This window comes from Electrophorus electricus, chromosome 8, assembly GCF_013358815.1.
Source record: "Electrophorus electricus isolate fEleEle1 chromosome 8, fEleEle1.pri, whole genome shotgun sequence".
Classification (NCBI taxonomy): domain Eukaryota; kingdom Metazoa; phylum Chordata; class Actinopteri; order Gymnotiformes; family Gymnotidae; genus Electrophorus; species Electrophorus electricus.
The window spans coordinates 16,408,002-16,430,086 of record NC_049542.1 but is presented as its reverse complement, the minus strand read 5'-3'; the positions used below and the strand labels follow the sequence as shown (position 1 = coordinate 16,430,086).

At 39.4% G+C, this 22,085-nt stretch overlaps 3 protein-coding genes across 3 annotated transcripts; 1 reads left to right on the top strand and 2 right to left on the bottom strand.

Annotated features, from left to right (window-relative positions):
- The first annotated feature begins 82 nt into the window (after positions 1-82).
- On the top strand, positions 83-5,344 carry prpsap2 (phosphoribosyl pyrophosphate synthetase-associated protein 2). The gene is made up of 11 exons (XM_027022204.2): positions 83-353; positions 1,005-1,162; positions 1,486-1,538; positions 1,998-2,064; positions 2,401-2,573; positions 2,692-2,807; positions 3,051-3,106; positions 3,193-3,341; positions 3,475-3,545; positions 3,668-3,814; positions 4,276-5,344. The coding sequence occupies exons 2-11, from the start codon at positions 1,080-1,082 to the stop codon at positions 4,432-4,434; spliced, it is 1,074 nt and encodes a 357-aa protein (XP_026878005.1). The 5' UTR covers positions 83-353; positions 1,005-1,079; the 3' UTR covers positions 4,435-5,344.
- A 1,042-nt stretch (positions 5,345-6,386) lies between these two features.
- Positions 6,387-12,881, bottom strand: si:dkey-27o4.1 (protein FAM83G). The gene is given in 6 exon segments (XM_027022203.2): positions 6,387-10,095; positions 10,098-10,390; positions 10,660-10,784; positions 11,877-12,044; positions 12,449-12,550; positions 12,552-12,881. Coding segments are annotated over 6 exon segments (1,410 nt in total). The 3' UTR covers positions 6,387-9,703.
- Positions 12,882-13,449: 568 nt separating this feature from the next.
- Positions 13,450-19,219, bottom strand: grapa (GRB2 related adaptor protein a). Its single transcript, XM_027022234.2, has 5 exons — positions 18,808-19,219; positions 18,466-18,563; positions 18,082-18,201; positions 14,946-15,114; positions 13,450-14,543 (listed from the first exon to the last, which is right to left on the bottom strand). Exons 1-5 carry the CDS (start codon positions 18,883-18,885, stop codon positions 14,364-14,366), a joined length of 645 nt encoding a protein of 214 aa, XP_026878035.2. The 5' UTR covers positions 18,886-19,219; the 3' UTR covers positions 13,450-14,363.
- Between the last annotated feature and the right edge of the window lie 2,866 nt (positions 19,220-22,085).

Below are 22,085 nucleotides of genomic sequence, written 5' to 3'. Positions count from 1 at the left end.
AACTACACCAATCACATTCGCCTTCGTCACAGCTCTGCTTAGGATATTGCGTCACTTCCACGACTTTTATTGTGATTATGGTTGTTAATAATACAAATAATAATAGGAAAATAATGATGACAATGATAACAAAAAGAGGAAAAAGAGGAAGAAAAAGAATTGGATTAGACTGATGACATCAACAATCGTTCAAGACTTTGCCCTAGCATTTATATTTTGAAAAGTCGCGCAATTGGCAGCCATTTTTACAAGAACGATTGTATTGCTGTGGTTGTCACACTTTGGGTACTAGCTAGCAAGCGATACAAAATAAAGTAAATTAGGCTGGAAGAAAGAACAAAAGAATCAAACTGGTGAGAGAGTTTCGTTTACCATCATTAACTTGGAAATATAATCACAGCTACGTTGTCATGAAGTTGATTGTTATTTGATATACATTTCTTAACGTTAGCAAAAGATTAAGCTAACCTAGCTAGCTAACAATTGCTCTCTGTATTTGCAATACTGAATTGTAACTTCGCTAGATAGCGAACTACATAGCAGCTCACTCCATAATGTCTAGTGGCAATGCATATGTCTACAGAAGTGAATCTATACAGAATCTATACATGTCATGTTGGTATAAAGTTAGTTAGGATTACTTGGGGATGTCTTTAGATTTGTATCACTTTTTTGAGCAGCAGCTAGAATTGTTAAGATAAGTGGGCAGGTTAGATATGTGTAACTTAACTAGCTAGCTAGCTAATGATTCTTGTCACGAAAAAATAAATCAAATTTGGACACTTCTGCTGAAAAGCCTTTGTTTACACGGACGTATTGAGGTATTCTGGCGACAGTAGATCCATTGAAAGGCACAGATATAATACAAATGTGTTGATTTACTAATGTTTTGTTCATGATGCCTGAATATGTCGCATTCGTCTTATTTTTCTTACATGGTTTGACCAGAGATACGCGCGTTGTTCGGTGTTAAACTAATAGTCTGCCTATGATACTGTTATTAGGAAGGGCTCAGCAGTGCCTGGGAGCCCAGGGAATCACTGCCTGAGTCCCTCGAGGTAGTCAAGAAACAACTGGACATGAACGCCACAAAAGGAGGCCTGGTCATTTTCACGGCCAACTCCAACCCCTCCAGCAGAGAGCTGGGAAAAAGGATCGCAGAGTACGTTGTTATTGCAGTAGCCCAATTCACATATTTAAGCTCACGTTTACTACACGTGACTTTTGTGTCAAATCTGTTGCCTTAAGTTGTTAGGTCTTGTACAGTGTGAAATGACTTTTAAGCAGAGTAAGTGGGAACAGTATGTTGCCAGTATATGGTGTATACATTTTGGAACTGATAAACAGAAAAAGGTATGTGCACTGCACATACACCATAATTTTGGAATTAATAATATGCTTCCTCTTGTAAATCACACTGCACTCACTGATTTCTATTGTTGACATTGTTTTATTCGTGCCACCTGTGCCTCTGTTTCTGCACAGACGCTTGGGTGTAGAGCTCGGCAAGGTGCAGGTCTATCAGGAAGCTAACAGAGGTGAGATGAAATGGAATTTTCCATGTAAAAAATTGGTAAGATAAGACAGAATACTTGTAGGGTGTGGATTGTGATCTGACATGGGGATGTTTGCAAGATGGAATTACTCTAATTCGGAAAGAGACAGATTAGCATGTGATTTTGGGTCAGTGATGAGTGTGGTTGGTGGCCTGTGCTTTGTTGGAGATTTAGCAGAGAGGCTGCTCATTACTAGTATTCCTGGAAAGCCCAGACAAAAAATTGGTGGCTGGACTAACATTCACTATTCAAACCTAACATTGTTTTGGATCATGGCTGCATGCGTTTGTGTGTAACTGGACTTTTATATACATCATCAGACTGTATTGGCCTCATCTATAGTTAGATCTTTGTTTTTTCCTGTTTGGAAGAGATTTCTATTAATTCCGTAGCATTATTGTTCTTGATCAGCTTAGTAATTGTAATTTTGTCTCTACACAGAAACACGGGTTCAGATCCAGGAGTCTGTGCGTGGTAAAGATGTCTTCATCATTCAGACTGTGTCCAAGTAAGGCACAAATCTATTAAAAAAACTTGAGCCTTCTTCATGGATACAGTGCCAAATGTCATTGTTCTCAATCACCCGCACAGCTTGAGGAATGGGAATTGACAGGCATTTTTTTTTTGCTGAAGTTTATAGATTTATTTTTACTACTGCCCCGCATAATGCAGATGACTAGTCTGCACTATTTATGCTTAATGTTTACCACCTTTTAATCTCTCCTACAATCATTTCTCTTTTCCATTAATATTTATTTATTTAAATGGTTTAGGTTAATAGTTTTGGGAAATCCCCATACATGAAAACAACTGAGCACCTTTTTTCCCTTCTTTTTCCATATAGAGACGTTAATACAACCATCATGGAACTACTTATTATGGTGTACGCATGTAGGACCTCCTGTGCCCAGAACATCATTGGAGTCATTCCCTACTTTCCTTACAGCAAACAGTGCAAGATGAGAAAGAGAGGCTCGATTGTCTCTAAGCTGCTGGCCTCCATGATGTGTAAAGCAGGTAAAGCTTCTACTGCTGTTCTGTTTCTGCACCATGCTGTGTCACTTTTTGCTTCCAAAAACATGGGAACACCAGTAAGGTCTGATTTCACACCTGATTTCTTTTTAACTTTGCCCAGGTCTGACACATCTCATCACTATGGATTTGCACCAGAAGGAAATCCAGGGTTTCTTCAACATTCCAGTGGACAACCTGCGAGCATCCCCATTTCTCCTCCAATACATTCAGGAGGAGGTAGGCTTTGTGCCATGAGTCCTAGCCATGTAGCACGGAGCATATGCTGTTTGGACACTGTTGTTCAGACTTGTAATTGCAAGATATAGAGTACATGTTAAACTAGCCATAAGCAAAAGGCACAGACTCTTTCCTAATTCTGTCTAAAGTCCTAACATATTCAAAGTATGGCTCTTAGTCTATGTGTTTGTCAAGCACACCCACCTATCAATTCTTCATGTCCCTCTTTCTTTAATCATGCAGATCCCTGACTACAGAAATGCTGTAATTGTAGCCAAGTCTCCATCATCAGCTAAAAGGTACATACCCATTGTGCATGTGCAGTCAGTATCAGTTGATTATGCATTAGTAAATGAACCATGAGCTCTGCTCTGTGCTTTTGCAGGGCCCAGTCTTTTGCTGAAAGACTTCGGCTGGGCATCGCTGTGATCCACGGTGAAGCCCAGGATGCAGAGTCAGATCTTGTGGATGGACGGCATTCCCCACCTACTGTGAAGAACGTTGCTGCCATCCATCCGAGCCTAGAGATACCCTGTGAGAACCTTGTTTATGTGCTGAATTCTTTTACTGTGGATCAAAATGTGACCTATATGGTTTCTCTCACTGGATGGCATTTACATTACTCCAAATCCTTTTTGTTGTTGTTGTTGTTATCCTCATCATACAGTGCTCATCCCAAAAGAGAAGCCTCCAATAACTGTGGTGGGAGATGTTGGTGGTCGAATTGCCATTATTGTGGTGAGGTTTACAGATGGTCTAAAGTCTAAAAGCATCTTGCTGAAAAGATTTTCTAAAATAATGGCATTTCTCAAGACCATTTACTGTGTGATTTTGGTTTGATCTGGGACTCTTCCTTGTAGGATGACATCATAGATGATGTGGATAGTTTTCTGGCAGCGGCTGAGACGCTGAAGGAGCGAGGTGCCTACAAAATCTTTGTCATGGCCACTCACGGAATTCTCTCCTCTGATGCACCTCGTCTCATAGAGGAGTCTGCTATCGATGAGGTCTGTCATTCAGTTTGAATCAGTTCTACTTGGTCATACCAGTACAGGGCTGTACAGCATAATGAAACACTGTAGGGTAATTCTTCAGTACAGTTAGTATGAGCAGATAAGAAAAGACAACAGACACAAAGATAGTAGGGGTATGTGATAGTTACAGAGTATGTGAAGAGGTAGGCTTAAAGTACAGACTAGGGTACCAATAAATGTGTAGATAAGGGCAACTGTGAAAAGCAGGAGTGTACACTACTTTAAGGTAGCCAGGTCAGGTGTGTTTAGTAGTGATATAATGGTATCACATGTTAAAGTGTGTAGAGCATGTAATGATCACTGACAATGTTACAGTGCTATGCTAAGACATACAAGCACATCTAAAAATACAAACTGGTAACGTTGCACGAAAAAATATCTTGCATGTTTTGTTTTTGTTTAAACAGGCCTTTTTTACCTTCTACCCTCTGTAGGTAGTTGTCACGAACACTATTCCACACGAGATCCAGAAACTGCAGTGTTCTAAGATCAAGACGGTCGATATCAGCATGATCCTGTCTGAGGCAATTCGTCGCATCCACAATGGAGAGTCCATGTCTTATTTGTTTCGCAACATAGGCATGGATGACTGACAGTCTGCTCAGCTGTTTCCCCATCACTGCCATCTGCATAATGTGCACAGAGATCATTATTTCTCTTGTGTGTACAATGTGGCCAAAATTCAAAAATGCATTTTTCGTCACTGATGAATCTTATTATTTTTTTGGCTCAATTTGTTGTTTGCTTACCACATCACCATGTGTGGTATGTGCTCAGAGGCCAAAGATCAGTCTTGTGCTCACTCTTTAATAGCGCTGAAATTATGGAAAAAGATCATCGTTCTGCTGATCTTGACTTGTCCGTTGCTCATTTGTAATGATTTTAAGGAAAGAAAAGACTGGATTTGATTGTTATTGGATTGGAATGCTGGATTGATACACCTTCGAACAGATGAGCTGAGGGAAGAGTGTAATCGATGGGAGAGGTTCTTGGCTCTGAGAGGCTGAAGTCCTTCGTGGCCAACAATAACAGACAACAATACCTTAGTCATGCTTTAGCTCTATGCCATAATACAGTATACCTGTGCCATTGTCTCAAGCCTTGTGTAAAGTGCCACTAGACAATAATGTAATTTGGTGAGTGCTAGACAGCACATATGTTAGACTGAATGAAAGTTAAATGAGTTTTTAAATGTAGCATTGTATTGCTGCTTAAGCTAGACTTAGAGGCACATAGTAATGTATGCAGCTAAATGTCTATCATGCTAAAGTGTTTGACTAGTCCTTTGACTTCTGGAAGCTGATGTTTTTGCCAGTAAGGGGACCACAGGAGCACTCTTGCTTCATAACCCAGCGGTCAACATTATGCTTTGTCTTGCTTAAGAATGTGAATTTTCTTTAATTTTCTGGTCAGTTGCAGAATTTTTGTTATGGTACTAATCCTCCAGAATTCTATTTATTCACCGCACTCTGTGATGAAGAATAAATCAAAAGGATGTCACAATCTGAGTGTATTGGTGTGTCTGCTGTAGGATTATCAGTTTACAGGCTATCAGGCTATATCAGGTCACTAGAGGGCACCCAATTCACAGCATTTGTTCATGCTAATGCACCTCAGCTGAAGAACTTCCATATGCAGTGTGTCACTGATGCTGTTTGGCAGCTCTGATGAGCTCCTGGTAGTCATCGTGTGTGTGGTGTGGCTGCAGGGCCAGCAGGGGGCATTATTAGTGTATGACTGCCTCTTCAGCACAGCACAGCATGCTTGTGCTTTGCAACAGGTCATGGGAAAGGATGATAGGACTTTGTGGAATATCCTTGCATTGTCTCCTGGCCCAGTTCAGTTTTTTATAGATGCTCAGCAGTGTTTGGAGTTTTTTTGTACAAATTGTTAACAGCGAGACCAACTAGATGCCTTTTATACTTTAAAACTGGAGCACCTGAATGCTTCTATAATTTCTCCTGGGAACACAAAAGATAATTTTTCTGCATCCACAGAAACATTTTTCTGGATCCACAATCCTATCAACTTATAAGTATCCAGAAAACAGACCCATATATTATAATGGTGGAAGACATTTCGTATTACTAAAAGACCATATACAGCATCACCTGATCTTTAACACGGTTTCATGAGGAACTGCTAAATCTATCTCGTATTTATTCCTCTTTCCTTTGCTAACGGCATGGAGAAATTAGATGATTTTTCATTTGCCTCACTAGAAATAAACTTAGCTGGCACTGATGTATCATATTTATTCAGTATCTCAGAAATAGCACTTCACGCTTGTTACAATGGAAGGTCCCATAACTGTCTTTGGACTTGCTTTTCTTTTTTTCAGCAGACCATTGTGTCTATTGTCATTGGTTTCTGAATGACTTTTTTTCTTGAACCTTTCTTTAAGCATATATATAGTAATTTCCTTTAACATGTGTTTAATTAAAGAACCACTGAAAATCCTTTACTAGAATGTCTTGATGTGGTGGTATGTATAAACAAATAGCAGTAAATATGCTGCCAAGGTCTAATTCTGTGCCCTTAATGTCAACAGCTGAGTTGAGCTGAATGTAATAGTTTGTCTTGCTCTTCTCTCTAATGGTTTGTCACAGCTCCTCTTGCTGCAGGAATTTGCCTGAGGCCGCTTTTATAACAAATTTGCTTGCTGTATATGCATAAAGATCATATAGGTCCTTATGGGAGTATATGTGAATTGATCATTGTTGCCCAAAAATGCCCCCCAAACACTGCAATATTTTGTGTTATGTTTTGAACAAGGAGTAATGTGTAGTTGGTACAAAGCCTCACTGTGTGTGGCTGTTTTTGTGGAGAAAATGCTGCTGAGACAGCGTCCACCCATAGCTCTAGACACCGTGCAGCCAAGTGTACCACTAAATGGCTAACCAAGTCATTACCATATGATATATCAATTGCTCTGTTACCCTCTTTAGGCTTTGTCATAAGTAAGAGCATGTATCTATGTACTGTTTGTAATTAGGTATATAGTCACAAAGCTCTGATATGTGAGCTTGTTCCCACACATTACAGTCCTTCATCACTGCAAAAAGTGAAAATGATTCAGCAGTTGGACTCCTTTTGCATCTTCAGCATATGTTTCATTCCTAGTTGTCCATGATCAAACCATGTAAACACATTACAATTTGTTAGGTGAATCTGCATGTGCAGTAATTTAATAAGGCTTCTGGTTGTTTACATTCAAGTCACAGCACAGAGTATTGCACTGTTTATTTCCAAGGCACTACACATTTCCATATAAATGGTTAATCATAGGGCCAATCATACAGCTCTTGCTGGGTGATGCAAATATAAGTCTAATTTGCAAGAGAAGGTGCTATGAAAACCTGTGCTGGGAAGCAGAGGAAGGTTCTGGGTTCAAGTGCACTGAGAGGAGAAGAATCACATTCATGTCACAAGCAGTTTCTCCACATTTTGGTCTGTGTTAGAGCCTTAGCCAGAAGAAAGATGGCCCCAACATTTCTAGCTTTGGGCATAACAAGCAGCATGTTTTCATATTTTGTATGGGTTTCATAGCAACTTTGTGGAGTAAATGCAAACCCATGACTGATAAAAAAAACAAAACAAACAAACCAACAAAAGTACTTAGAAGGACATTTTTAAAGCACCTGCCACATTCAAATTATTATTCTTGTTCTTTGCCCTTAATGCTCTGAGTTACCTTTTGATTGCTTTGAGAAGATCCTGTAGTTTTGTCCTTTAAGCTTCTTTTTGGAAATGCACCAGAAGAGGAAGGGGTATTCTCTGCTGTGAGTGTGCAGCATTGTCCAGACCTGGGTTGCCCTATTGTAAGGGTCTGGTTCTGTCCAGCTGAGCCCGAGGCTGTGTTTGGTGAGAGCTGCAATGGCCCGAGCGAGCCAGAGCATGTCCAAGATGAGCTTGGCTTGACCGAAACAGAGCTGTGTGACTAGGGGAAAGCTGATCTGCCCTGTTCCTCACTAGCTGCTTTCTATGTGTATATTTCAGGGCTCCAAGCGTGGAGGCAGCTGGCTTTGTAGAATGATTACTGGCTTGCAGTTTGTCAACAGATTTAAATGAATGACCCCTGGCTTCTTGTGGTATTGGAATAGGTTTAGGTGAGGCTTGGTATAGCTGTGAGAAATAGTACACCAAGTTTGAGTGAGACATTTCTGGTTTTAGTTGTGTACTGCTGTCACAATTTGTATCATGACTTACATTAATTTAGTTATTATTTTAAAAATAAGCTAATTTAGTAATTAGCTTGATTTAAAAAGGAATTCTTACCTTCCTTTTATCTTGCATTAAGTTGCGTTTTGCCTCAGACTGGTTATTATTCTCATGACAAGTACATTCCAGTAGTGGTTCATCCTTTCCGAACACATTTGAGGAGGATGTTTGCTTCTTTATTGAAGAACATGTGTCTGCACTGGCATTTATTCCAGCCAGTGTTTTCAGTGTTTTCACTAAACCAAGTGTTGGTGGGAGGTTTGGAATTCTCTTCATGCAGTCTTTTAGCACTGGTGTTGCTCTTGAAAAGCATGTGGATAGCAGTCCCTTCCTCCTGGCCTTTGGGATGCTTGACATCATTCACCAGAACTGCAGATTTATGGTCTGATATGTAATTGAATCCTGAGTGGAGTATGGGCTTTATCTGTACATTCACTGCTTCCGAAGACATTATGGGCTGAGCCTTGGAACTTTCCTGCACTGCTGTAACAGGTGCAGGTTCTTTATCCTGTAGCACTATATGTGTTCTGTTTTCTGGTATATGTGATTTATCACTATCACTTCCTTGGATTTGAAACAAACCATATTGTTTACTCCTGAATATGGTTCAGCTGCTAATTTGTGTAGAGGCAGTTTTTCAACCTTCACATCCCGGCATTTTGCCTTATTCTCAGATTCTACTCGTGTGTCAATCTTATCTTTCAGTGTGCTCCCAAGTCATTTGCTTTCTGATCCTAGTTGTGCACTAGCATCTGTTACTGGAATTTGCTGCTTGTCAGCTTTGTAAACCGGATCAGACAGTCCATCAGTTTTGTTTGCTAGAACTGCTGCTGCTCCCTCAAGCTCTAAGTGCTTGTGAATCATCATCACTCTCATCTCTTGGTATTCGCATTGCTCCTGTGATCCAAGGTGGTGCTGAGCATCCTCCATTTCTCTGAAGCTCTCATGTCTTGACTCCTGCTTACATGTGGTAGCTGTTATAGTCATGTCTTTGCAATGCTGGAGCTGCAGTGCTACAGAGGACATGCAACATGTGCCAGTGATATGAGAGTCATCTAGGCCCCAGTTCTTCTCTGAAAGCCCGCAGCTGAGCTGCATTCCTTTAGCCATGCCTTCAAATCCAGAATCAGTATGAGAGTCACTGCACTCAAAGTATTCCTCTGACATGGAGGAACAACTGGAGTCATGATTAGGAGTCTTGGCATGATACAAATCTCTACTATCTGTTTCATTCATGTCAGTTGGTTCTAGACCTTTAAATTTTGTCTCTGATTGTCTTTGACAGCTGTTTTACTGGTGATAGGCTCTGTAGCCTTGTTACAGGTTTGGCTGACTGAAGTAGCTTCAGAGTATGCAAACAAGGTATGAGTTACTTTGGGTGCTGGTGAAGATGGTTTACATGCAACACTAAAAGACAATGTTTCATAACATAATGGTGGATTCACTAATATTAGGGAATCTGTACACAATAGACAACTCAAGCTGGCTGCGACTTTTTCCCTAAAGCTCTGACTCAAAGCATGAATTTCTGCTCCCTGCTCAGCTAAGGAGTCCATGTGCTTTTCCATGTCATGTGCCTCATATCTTTGACATTGTTCTGAGCTTATCTACTCTTAGGAGTACGTGACAGAAGCTCAGACACTACTTTTTGGCTGCTAGGTGTAAGTTGCATTTGTTCAAAATTTTACCATATGTATTCTTTTCCACTGGTACAGTTTGAGGATGCTGTTCATTAACTAGTACAACAGCAGGAGAGAGGTACTCGAGTGCAGTTCTGGCACCAGCTCTTTCAGGCAGGCTCTCCTCTGGTATGTGGAAGGGGTCCTTGAATTGGATTGCCTTTGAGACCTCAAAGAACTCTGAATGCATGAGGTGGGCTTGTTGTGGTTTATTGTAGTGTTTTATATTTATGAAGCCAATGACATCACTTCGTGGATCAGGCATAGGCCAAATAGGTAGGTAGTCGATCATGTTGACCTTTTCCAGGTGTAGTAGTCCAGGATGAATTAGTGGAACCTCTGGCACGCTTTCATTTGTTTAAAGCTTTCAATCTTGGCTGTGTCCTTTTTAGAAGGTGTGTGGTTGCTGCAAACCAGAGCATATTTTGGGTTGATGAGCTTCAGGGCAACGGTGGCAGAAGGCAAGAGAACAGGTGCTGTCTGAAAGGCTGGTTCTGGCTTGGGCTCTGTGTCCAGATTAATCTTGTGTAGGTTTACAGCATTAGACATCACATACATGTCCTTGAACAATTTATCAAATGCATCCATGGCTTGACCTGAAAGCACAGTGATTATGTTTCTGTCTAGTTTGGAGGCAGTCCATGTGAAACTGAAATGAAAAAATCCTTTTGTATTAGACACGAGAAATAACTGAAAAAATATTTAAGTCCCAGTCATTCATATTTAGCAAAGGTGACCACCAAGTAAGATAAGTAAACAAAATATAAGTAAGTAAGATAAAAGAAATAAGTAAGAGATTTACATGTAGCCGAACATTTTATCAAAGGCAAAAGCAGATTTGATGTCTGCACTCTCATTCCGCTTGCTCTAATAAAACGTTTGATGAACAGATACACAGAAATACAGGAATAGTCTCACCTGTAGGACCCTGACACTGCTTTGTCTCCATCAACAAACATGAACTTTTGACTTTGGCTTCCACACACTTTCTTTGATGTGTGTGTGAAAAACTCTATTCCTCTGATACTGCGCACCCTCAATTTCTAGAATGAAAAAACAAACAAATATAAAACCAAAACAAAAATAAGCAGCACACTATAGACATAAACAATTACACTGTGTTTATAGGTACATTATTTCACAGGTGAAAGTAGCTTCCTTGAACAATGAAAGGAATGTTTCTGACACTCTTTGGACATATCATACATGCAGTACAAAGACACCCTGGAAAAAAAAGTTGTGTAACTAGTGTGAATATATTTAGAGCTCTGCATTGCTAAGAAGTCTACAATCTAGTGCATTGTTCCTGTACATATGTGTGTTTTTGCATGTTTACAATGAAAGTATACTTATCCAAAAAAAAAACCATTAAAAAATCTATAATCCTAATTGTTCACATTTGAAGTTTGTAATAAAACACTTAGATTTTATGCTAATGTCAGAAATAATTTTCTGTGTTTTTTTAATTTTAATTTTTTTTTTTTTACTGTGTAAGTGTCTGAACAGGTTCAACATGTTCTCATTCCTTCTGGTTTTGCAGAAAGGTGACTTTACGCCAACAGCATCACATGTCAGTATAGATGACCAGTGCCATATTATGAGTTCTGCATTATCTTAGGATATGACTGTGGTGTTTGAGGGGGGATATTTCCAGTAGCTTTTACCAATGGTGCCTTATATTATCATCTATTTCTTACAACAACTTGTTTTGAAGTATATATGTCTTATAGCAGCATTTGTCCTGTATGCACAATTGATGAGCACCATTTTCTATACAGCATATTGGCACCTTGCTCTCAAAGGTACAATATCTGTTCTTTTTGAAAATCCTAAAAGTGTTTTGGCATGCTTAACTGGAATTAACAGTGTCCTCTCTTGGTCTGAGGAACAAAGCCTTCAGCTCAGGCAGCAGTAGAAAATAAAGTAACACTTAGCCTGGCTTGGTTTTGCCTCAGGGTTGCCTGGATAGCCATTCAAATCATTTGTTTCATAATTTGTCTGAATAGTTTTTTGGCTTACTGTCTTATAATAATGAAGTGGTGGGTTAAGGTACCACCACCATTAAGGCAATTAAAGGATGGTTACCAGGGCAAATGTATGACTGCAGTATAAAATCTGGAAAAGATGTGACATGCCTTGAGGTGTCCTGTGTGCATTGCTGCTTTCTCACACATTTTCAGGAAGTGTGGGACTCCAGCAGACTCCAGCATGATGTATACAGCCACTTTATGCTTGAAGCTCACATCCAAGAGATCTTTAAAGATGTCAAGGTCTGTAAATAAGTCCATGACAATAGCAATGACCTGCCAAGGGAGATTTTTAAAAGTGTCATTGCATTTTGCTACTTAAATAAATTTTCTGTAATATCAGCATAAACATAACCAAATTGTTTTCTGTAAAAATGCTCTATGGCCCTTGTAGCACATACAGTAACTTGAAATAATCTACTGATGTCAAAACAAAAATCCCATATTTACATTTCTTACTTGAAAGAAACTTTATGTATTTAGCCTACAAAATAAGTATGAGTGTCTAGTGTATCCTCTGGGTATCCTGTCTGCTCCACCAATAATGAGAGCAACTAAGAGGACTTATTTGACTTAGGTTTACCAGTCACCAAACAAGCCTAATCGATGGGAAAGGAAAGTCCCTTTATGGCCCTTTATACCTCGAACATACATAGGCTATTGGTTTCGGATGATCTTACCTTTTGCGCTTGAACTATCATCTTTCTTATAATCTCTTTAATATGTGTCTGACCCTCCAAAGGCGGTTGTGCGTACACGTTGACACGGGTCACACGGGACACGGGATGTGGAAGTTGGCCACCCTATGTCCAGATCTGGGAGCGAGTAATCGGAACGTTCTGGCCAGTACCGGAGAGATAACTCCGCTGCGTCACTGTCCCCATTACAGGTGTACAGTTCCACGGATCTGTTCAACTGAACGAGTTCCAGTTCAGATAGAAATGGACGAATACTGTTAGTTTTTACGTACTCTTCAAACCTTTCTTGGCCATCATTTATAAGTGTTTCCAGCGCAAGCCTTTGGTCCTCACTGTAGAAGAAATCCGGCTTGGACTCATTGGTGCACAAATTGATGTAACTGTCATCCAAACACATAATCTGAGACAGAGCCATTATCAAAGAACCAGGGAAAAAATAATCTTGACAAATAAAATGTACATTCAAAAAGAAATAGTTTATGACTTGGTATTAATTAAAACCTGATAGCTGACCGGAGTTGACCACCTGTAAAAGCCTCACGCATATCCATAACTTCTTGCACTGAGTCGGCGCTATAGGCTTCCCTCGCTTATGGCGCGCTGGTATTTTCCCAAACCACAATGCTGACCAGTAGCCTTACCTGCGCACACGCCCAGTCACGCGATGCAGTAGACTTTATGACAAGACTACAGTATTTCTCCAACGTCGCTGCGTGATTTCATGAATAATGCGCAAAGCTCAAAGATATACTTGGCCCGATTCTAGTCTTCGTCAGATGTTGCTGTGTGCTGAGAAATTCGCCAAGCCAGCATTCCCGACGTTTCATTCCTTACCTTAGCTAGAGTAAGTTCATGCCAGTTTGAAAGTATTTCCTTTGGCCTCGCAGTAGAGTGAGGTGCGATTCTTATCTAGCTCCTCCGTCAGTATAGGACAAAGTTATACATGATCACGTAGAATTAAAGCAAAACAAATCAACAAATGACTCATCTTTAACACATTTATTTACATTTTTGCTACTAATAGTTGACACATGGAATTCAAATATGTGACAAGATATTTTAGATAACAAAATGAGAAAAAAGAAAAAAAAATCTAAAATAATAAAGTAGATATACATTAAGTACGATGTAAATAATGAAAATACACCCCGTTTTGAACAAATCGATTCAAGTGCACAAAGAATATGCCACAAATGTTACATTTGATAGCATGTGGGCCTGTGAGCAGCATCAGGCGTAGGTTTGGCGGTGTTGGAGGGACGTGGGAGCGAGTGAACTGGCTTAAAAAGCAGCATGGTTTGATTCAGTTTCATATAAGAAAATATGATTACTTGCATATCTTTATACATATACCTGCCACCAGCCTTTATTTAGTTGATGATGCCACTGATTACTGCATAAATGTTTTGTTTTTGGAGGACAGCAACAAACAGTCTTGGATCTTAGCTTGAAGATGCTATGCTTCTAGCATTTTTTAGATATAAAATAACTTGAAACATAATGTCAACCACTATATTTTCCTTCTTAAGTGGCATTCATGTAAACACTAAGATGGAAAAGACTAGCCATAGTAAGATGGTTGAATTTTTTATAAATGCACTGAACTTCAGAGAATTCAAAAAGGTGGATTCTGTTTTCTATTGCTCTCTTAGTAATGTTTCTTCCTTTTATCAAAGGGCATAAATAGTCCAAAAATCTTTTTGTGATGCCATCATTGCTTTTACAGTGTAGTGGCTAAATGAAAATGGTTACATTGTTTCTCATCGTTTTCTTCTTTGAAAGTTGCCAGCCATGACCTTTACCTTTCGCACCAGCTCGGACACTACATTAACTCTTCGGATATTGGTTTCTAGTCCGCATGTAAATTAGGTCCCCACAATTAAGGTGTCACGAGAAGTCAGTGGTAAATGGGCTTCACATACTCTCTGGGGAAGAAGCCCACACGGCCATGGCAATGGCCTTTCCAGTACTCTTGGTCTGAACAGTCAAGCAGGTCTATGATATCACCTTGCTGGAAGGCCAGCTGCGAGTTGTGCTGTGTGTTGTAGTCTTGCAGTGCTCGGACATGATGGGGCCTCTGATGGAAACAATCAAAGACACCAGTCTATGACTCAGTGATGACTGCTTTGCCCCTCAGCTCTGAGCACTACTATAACCTCACAGTCTGAAACACTTGCACAAGAACTTTCTCCAAGAATTTGAAAATGTACTTCACAATTTTGATGATGTACTGAATTCCTTTGCTGATATTTCATTATGTAGACCTAAATGCTAGTTCATGTTTGCATTTTAATTTACAGATAGGTGTTTCTTGCCTTTTTGCATGAATGCATATACATTAATCACTGCAATATGTATATAATACACCTCTTTGTGCAGTTAAACATTTTCATGCTGCTTAGACAGCCAGGCTTAATGTAGTCGAATATGCTCTATAAATATTTGACCTTAAAACATTTATATTAAATGTTCCACTTACTCGTGGTGAGTGTTCTGTTTCTCTGAGGAAGACAGTCCTTTCTTTAGCAATGCTATTACTCTTGTAGAATTCCACCAGCTGGTTGAGGGAGGAAAAAACTTCTTCCCAGATATAATAATTCCCCTCTCGCTCCTTCAGAACCTTGAAGTGTTGCACATGATCACCATAGCTGGTAAGAGAGGAAAAACTCTATTATTAAATTAGCAGTTTATTAAGATATATTATGTTATTAAAATTTCATTTCCCTGACCTTTCATTTCATTTGGGAAGCAAAGAAGTTGATGAGTTATTACAATACACAGTATGTTATGCAGTAGCACATCTACAACACTTAAATAGCTATTTACAATCAATTCCTACCTAAACAGTAATTAAAGCAGATCCCAACATATGTCTAGGCAATTACAGTTACTTAAATCGGAAATAGGTCAAAATAAAAAAGACTTATAAAGACTCAGAGGTATATCTTATGGTGGATTAAATATAGATATAGACTAGGCCAGTTAGAGACATAAAAAACTGGTCATCCAATGTTTTGGACCAAAATATGAGCATTAATACTCTTTTGTGTGTTTGAAAGGCAAAAGACCTTGTTACTGACTGAATGAACAAAAAGGCATTTTTGGACATATTCAGATAAGTTTATCTACAAACAGAGAACATAGTCAAACAAACAAAAAAAAAATTTGTGCAACAAAAAACAAAGAAATTGCAAACCTGTGCTAGACATAAAATGTATACCCAAATGTCATGCATCCTCTTGAGTAGGATTAAGCTGTAACAGTGATTTCATTTAAAAAGGAGAGAAAGTATAGTGTTCAAACAATATTATGGCATTATGTAATTGTATTTATTTAATAAACAGAGGACTACCACTGTCTTATTAATGTTCTCAATCTCAGTGTTCTAATTCTATTTCTGCAGTTGCAAAACTTATGTCACACTCTGATTCTATGGCAACATATATACTGTCACACTGAGAAAGATTCACAAGAAAAATAGGGGAAAATATAAATGGCAGTCTAGTAGAAAAAACAAACACAAATATTAGACAATATATGTCTTCTACCTAAATTATTTTTAGTCAGCTCTTTAAAAATAGGTGTAAAATGGAGATTGAGATTTCTGTCAAAGGCTGTAAGATTGGGCCAGTGATCTAGGAGAAAGAAAAAGTGGAAAGAATTTCACACTTAAATGTGAGAATCTGATTTGTAGTTAGACTGGTGGGAGTTTATTAAGCTGAGCTTAATAAACACTATTTAGTATATAGAGATACTGCAAATTAAACTGAATAAATAACCCTATTAACACTCTGTACCCATCAACTAATATTAGCTAATATTAACTAATATTGGAGTTCAAGAGATCCAGCCACCCCCAATCTCACATTCTCCCAAAAAAAAAACAAAAAAACCCCCCCACATCTGTAAGTGAAACTTGTACAGACGTTTTTCTTTGTCATGATTCTCAGTGTTCTTACAATTTGGGACATGCATTGCGTTGATGGCGTGCATATAACGGTGATCCAGAACTCAGTGAATGTATGCAAACTGATGTACAGGCACTGTGGAACCAAAGCAGATCTTTAAATGAGCACTGTAATGGGAAGACAAATTCTCCATAAGTTCCCAAACAAGTAGCTGTGGCTCATGGCCTGCTGAGGAATGTGAAGACATTTCCTGTATTACAAAACTTTTCTTAAAAGAGCATATGTGTGGAACTGTAATGTAGTTTCCTTTTTTTGTGATTCATCTTTCCAAGTACTTTACATTCTTTGCTGGTTGTTGACCAAAGCCCTGTAGAAGCTTGCTGTCTCCATATGTGTGCTGCTGGCAGTCAAAGTAGTATTGTAATAATTTGATTCCTGTTCTTCTTTTTATATTCTCTAGTCACTATTTGTTTAAGCACTATTTCACAGACTATTGATTTACATTCTTATTCGGTATTCTGCCTTTTATATCTGTCCATTTATGTAAGCACCAGTTTCACAAAGACAGATTCCTCATACCTGCAAAGGCCAATAAATTGGTTCTGTTTAAACTCTTTGGTGGAGAGGTTTGCATGCAGTGGTTAGACATGTGTCTTGGCAGTAAATACATGCCCTTGACCACATTTAGATAAAGTTTTTTTTTTATTATCTGAAGTGTGTTGGAAAAACTCACATGCAAATACACAAGCCCAGAAATACAGAGAATGATAAAGTAAGTCTACACCCTGTAATGGATGTCTATGATTTATGTTTTAATTTATGTTTTTTGTCATTTGGAGTTCAGTGGGACGTGTACATTTCTGTGCTTAAGGATTCTGGGATCTCTGGTATTGTACTTCCTGTGCTGGGGTTGCCACACTTGTACATTTTGTGAGCAGTGAGGCTGATGACGTCTATCAGCCCAGAAGCAGTGACCTGCTTTTTCATCTGGATCCTTATAAAGCAACCCTCCATAATCCACCAAAGGCCAGGCTTACCAGAACACATCAAGCTTCAACTGGTTTCCTCTTATTAACATTATTGCTTGGGCCTTTACCAAACAATAGTCCATGGTATGGGCTTTGAATCATGGTTATTATTATTATTATTATTATTATTATTATTATTATTATTATTATTATTATTATTATTACAACATCTATATTCCCAGGAGTGACACGCGTTTAGTCAAAGCATATGGTTTTCCCACATTTCATACCCTTCTCATCATCTGATAATCTTCTGATGGAGCTACTGATAAACTCTGAGAGCAGTGCGGCCCAGTTCTGGGATCTCCCATGTGTCTGCTGTTCGTGTCCAAAACCCAAATCAGCCAACCAGGACAATGAGGTAATGAGCAGCGACAGATAATAATATTTTGCCTACGCACTAGAGAACTTGCTGGTACAATGTCTTGAGGTACAACTTGAGGTACAATGTCTCTGCGTACAGAATAGCTATCTGATGTCTTACTTAGTGGAGCTTGTAAGTCCATATAAAATCACACCACCTTCACATGAAAACCCAGTGAAGCTAAAAGGTTTGTTTCATTTGCCTCTTATGTGCTATTTAATTTTCACCAGTCAGAACACACTCAAAAAAGTATAGAAACTTCAATGACTTCAATGTCAAGTAGGTGACAGGCCAAAGGAGCTGGGGCTGACGCACCTGACCGACATGGAGAACTCCCCAGGTGCACTTTCACTCTCCCGCACCAAGAATGCTCCACACTCAAGCTGCCGCAGCCTTCCCTCAGCAACGAGTCTGGAGATTCGTCCCGCAAACCATCTGTTAGCAGGATATCCAAGGAACATTGTAACACTGTGGCTGCCGCTTATAATAGACAAAGCCTGCTATCAAAAAAGAGCTATATCCTGCTGCAAGTGGCACATCTTTCCACCTTGCTTACAGTGTTATGTCCTCTGCTGTTCATGGCTACTACACAGACTGAATTATGTCTGAATATATTTCCCACAGTGTTGTTTAAATAATATAATTTCTGAAAAACAAATCCATAAACATCTGTTGAAGTTAGACCATATTGTTACTTACATGTGCGGTCTTACATTGATATAGTTCTTGGGCACATAGCCCCTCCTTCCAATTAACTCTGCTGTGTACCAGTTTGGATCATCTTCCATATTGGTGATCTGGCATGAAAGAAATAACCAGTAGGCTATGACCAAGCCATCGACCAAGCTCAGGTAACAGCACAGTTACCTTAATTTTAATAGAGATCAACACTGCACTGGAGTCCAGAATCCAACAGCAATCAACCAAATCAAATCCAGTGGTTTCAAGTTCAAAATCATGTATTTGAACTAAAATAAAGCTCATTAGTCACATTACATATTTCATCAAATTAGCTGAAAACTTTTTAAATGATTTTCTCACCTTGAGTATGTCACCCTTCTGGAAGCTGAGCTCATCGCTCTCTGTGGCACGAAAGTCGTAAAGAGCCACGGCCTCCATGCTGTGACCGCTGAACGAAAGTTGAAGCCGATGCCCAGCTTAGCAGCAGGCAAGAAGAACTGCACAGCTGCAGTAGACTGAAGGGGCTGCGTCAAGAACAGAAACTAAAGAGAGGAGAGCTGAGCATAGGCAAACATTGAGCAGCGACACGAAGCCTGACCGCTGGTCAGGGGAGGTAAAACTGGCCACTAGACACAATGTGAACACATGAGCTAGATTAAGCAGGTGAGACAGTGCTAGTGTGTAAGAGAAAGCTAAGGAGGTGAAGCAAGCGAGAGAGAGCGAGAGAGAGAGAGAGAGAGAGAGAGCGAGAGAGAGAGAGAGAGAGAGAGCGAGAGAGAGAGAGAGAGAGAGAGAGTGCGTAGGCAGGGAGGGGGTGGCAGTTCCTGCCTTTGCATTTCTTCACACAAGGAAACAGCAATATGAGAAACAGGAAAACTAGAAAAAAATAGGGGTGGGGGAAAATGAAGCCCACTAGAAAATTTTCCATCATTCTTTTTATATGTCTATATGCATGTACATATATATTTATTTGTGTGTATGTGTGTGTGTGTGTGTGTGTGTGTGTGTGTGAGTATATATGACACAAATACAGACACACAAAGTACTTAAAATTGGTTTGAAGGTCACAAAATTGAACAGTCTTCCATAAGGAGCACATCAGAGAGAATAAGAGAATAAAAGAATCCTCACAACCCTTGGGATATGTTCCTCTCCAAAGAGGCTCTGTCATACAGTCCCTCACATTCTTCATTCCAAGTAATGGTACTTATCCATGGCTGAAAGACAACAATTCAACAATCTATACAATCATGAGCTTCCTCTGATATTGTGTTCTAAACTCATATTTGTAGGTGTTATGGTTGGCACCAGGCCAAGGCCCCACCAGAGGGAGGCCTCGAGTCAACCACACCACTAGTCAGACTTAACACCCAACAGCTGGGCTAGACCTTATATAAGCCCAGTGAACAGTTATTCAGTGCTGGATCTTTGCCAAAGTTCTGAGCAAAGTGCCTAGCTGGTAACTTCAGCTATTGAGGTCTGTGAGTTCATGTGCTGTGAGGTTGCCTGTGTTTTCACACATCCCCTCCTCTCTCCAGTTTTCCCTCTTGAGTCTGTCTCCCTCCGGAGGCTTCTCTTAGCCATTCAAGTTCCTGCCTGTTTTCTGGTTTTGTTTGGGAAGTTTTAGTTTGAGTTTTCCCCAGTGCATCGGGGTTGCCATTTCTTCCCCTGGCATCCTTTGTTCTCCCTTTTTCAATGCTCGGTGTGGTGTTTAGTTTTTACATTTGTTTTACCTGACCCAAGCTCTAACTGTTTGGCACATGGGCCCACCATTGTTAGAGCGTGATTGCTCACCCAGTAGGCTGTTGGTATCTTCACCCAGCTGACCTGGGTTTACAACCACCTTACAGTAGGTGTCTATGATCCATGCAATATGCTACCATCATAATCAACCATGTTCCTGCATGATTATGAAATTCTCAGATAGACGATGGGCAGAGGATGGCTCTCTTTCGGTGCATTGGTGCAAATATTTAGACTATGAGGAAATTCAAAGGGAAGGAACTTGTGATGGTTAGCTTCAAATCACATTTTGTTCATTTTTTCTAAGTCAAGACTTGCTGAGTTTAAATCAACATAACATCACTAAAACACTGTCACAACAATAAGAACCAGTGTTCACATTGCAAGAGATTGTTGCCGTATTTCTCATATTAAGAAGGTGAGAAACAGGTGCTGCTGATATCAGAGAAACCTTTAAGTGAGTTGGGGCCACCTTGTGATTGGAGCATAAAAAACATTCTCATGCTACATGCTTAAAGTACTTCTGATTCAGTGATAGTTTTTTAATATGAACCCAGATTTTAGTGCAATGATTTAATGTTATCTACATGCTTCTTTTCTCAACTTCCATCTGATTTAATGGAGCCCACTAATAGAGAATGAGATCCATGTCATGTGGAAAAGGATGTCACTTGAGCATTTTTGTACTTCTAGATGTCCGCATTGCTTCCTCTGCTTACTGCAGCACTCCTGATTGGCCCAATAATCACTTGCACATCAGTTCAGGACATCTAGCCATTGATGGTCGTGTTAAAACAAAACACCAGACATAACACTTGACTTCCTGCATGCAGAGTCAAGGAAACCACACACATATGAGTGTCTTGTCATAACTAGAAGGGCTTAAGCAGATGTACACCAACCACTCATTTTCTGAACAAAGGAAGACCAGATCTGACCAGTTTCTCACCAAAGCAAACATTATTGACTGCATATTGCACGGGCTCTAAAAACACATTTACATGGTATTTCAGATAAAGTAGTAGATATTTGTAGGTACATGTGTGCTGACTAAATCTATGAGAAAAAAAAAAGTTTTTCAGGAGCACAACATAATTTAGATCAGATTAAGACAGTCAGATTGTAAATGTATTATAAACTAGAGACTGGATTTCACCGCTCTATTATATTCTCAGATAAGAGATTATTCTTAGTTATTAAAATTCACACAAATGTATTTGATAATATCTACTGCAGAAATGCTGTTAAAAATGCTAAAATAAATTTAAGTTAATCTGAAGACCAGCTCTAACATAGCATAGTGAAACTTGTCATTTTAGTTCAAGAAAATAGGTTTCTTAGCTATCTGTGAAACATAAAGAATTTGTGTGGCAGGCTGAGAATGAACATTACTGTTAACATTAATACAGTCTTATATATGCAGGAATAATTTTTTACAATTAGAAGTATATACAGATTAATGCATAATTTTCTTGCCTGCATTATACTACAAGACGCGATCATTTCTTGTCTAGAACTTTGGGGAACATTATGTAGGGTTGGGGCAACCATGGGACCAGGAACCTTCTTATTCCCTTAAAAATAAAAGTGGTAAACAAAATTCAGTCATGTATCCATTCCCAAAACAAGCCCTTTAGAGCCACAACAAAGTACGGAAGAGAAGTGAGCAGCAGAGGGTGGAGTGTGAGGCAGACTCTAAGGGACTCAGGCTTAAGTGAGAGACATTTTCCTCTGAAACAGTTGGTGACAAAGGCAATAAGTGTTTATATGTGGTGAGTGTGTGCTGGGGGAAGTACACTCTGCATCCTGTTCATATGCGGAAGTGATAACTATGAGGTCATCCTTATACTGACATTGTGAAATCTCCTAATAAGCTACACATACACATAATCAAC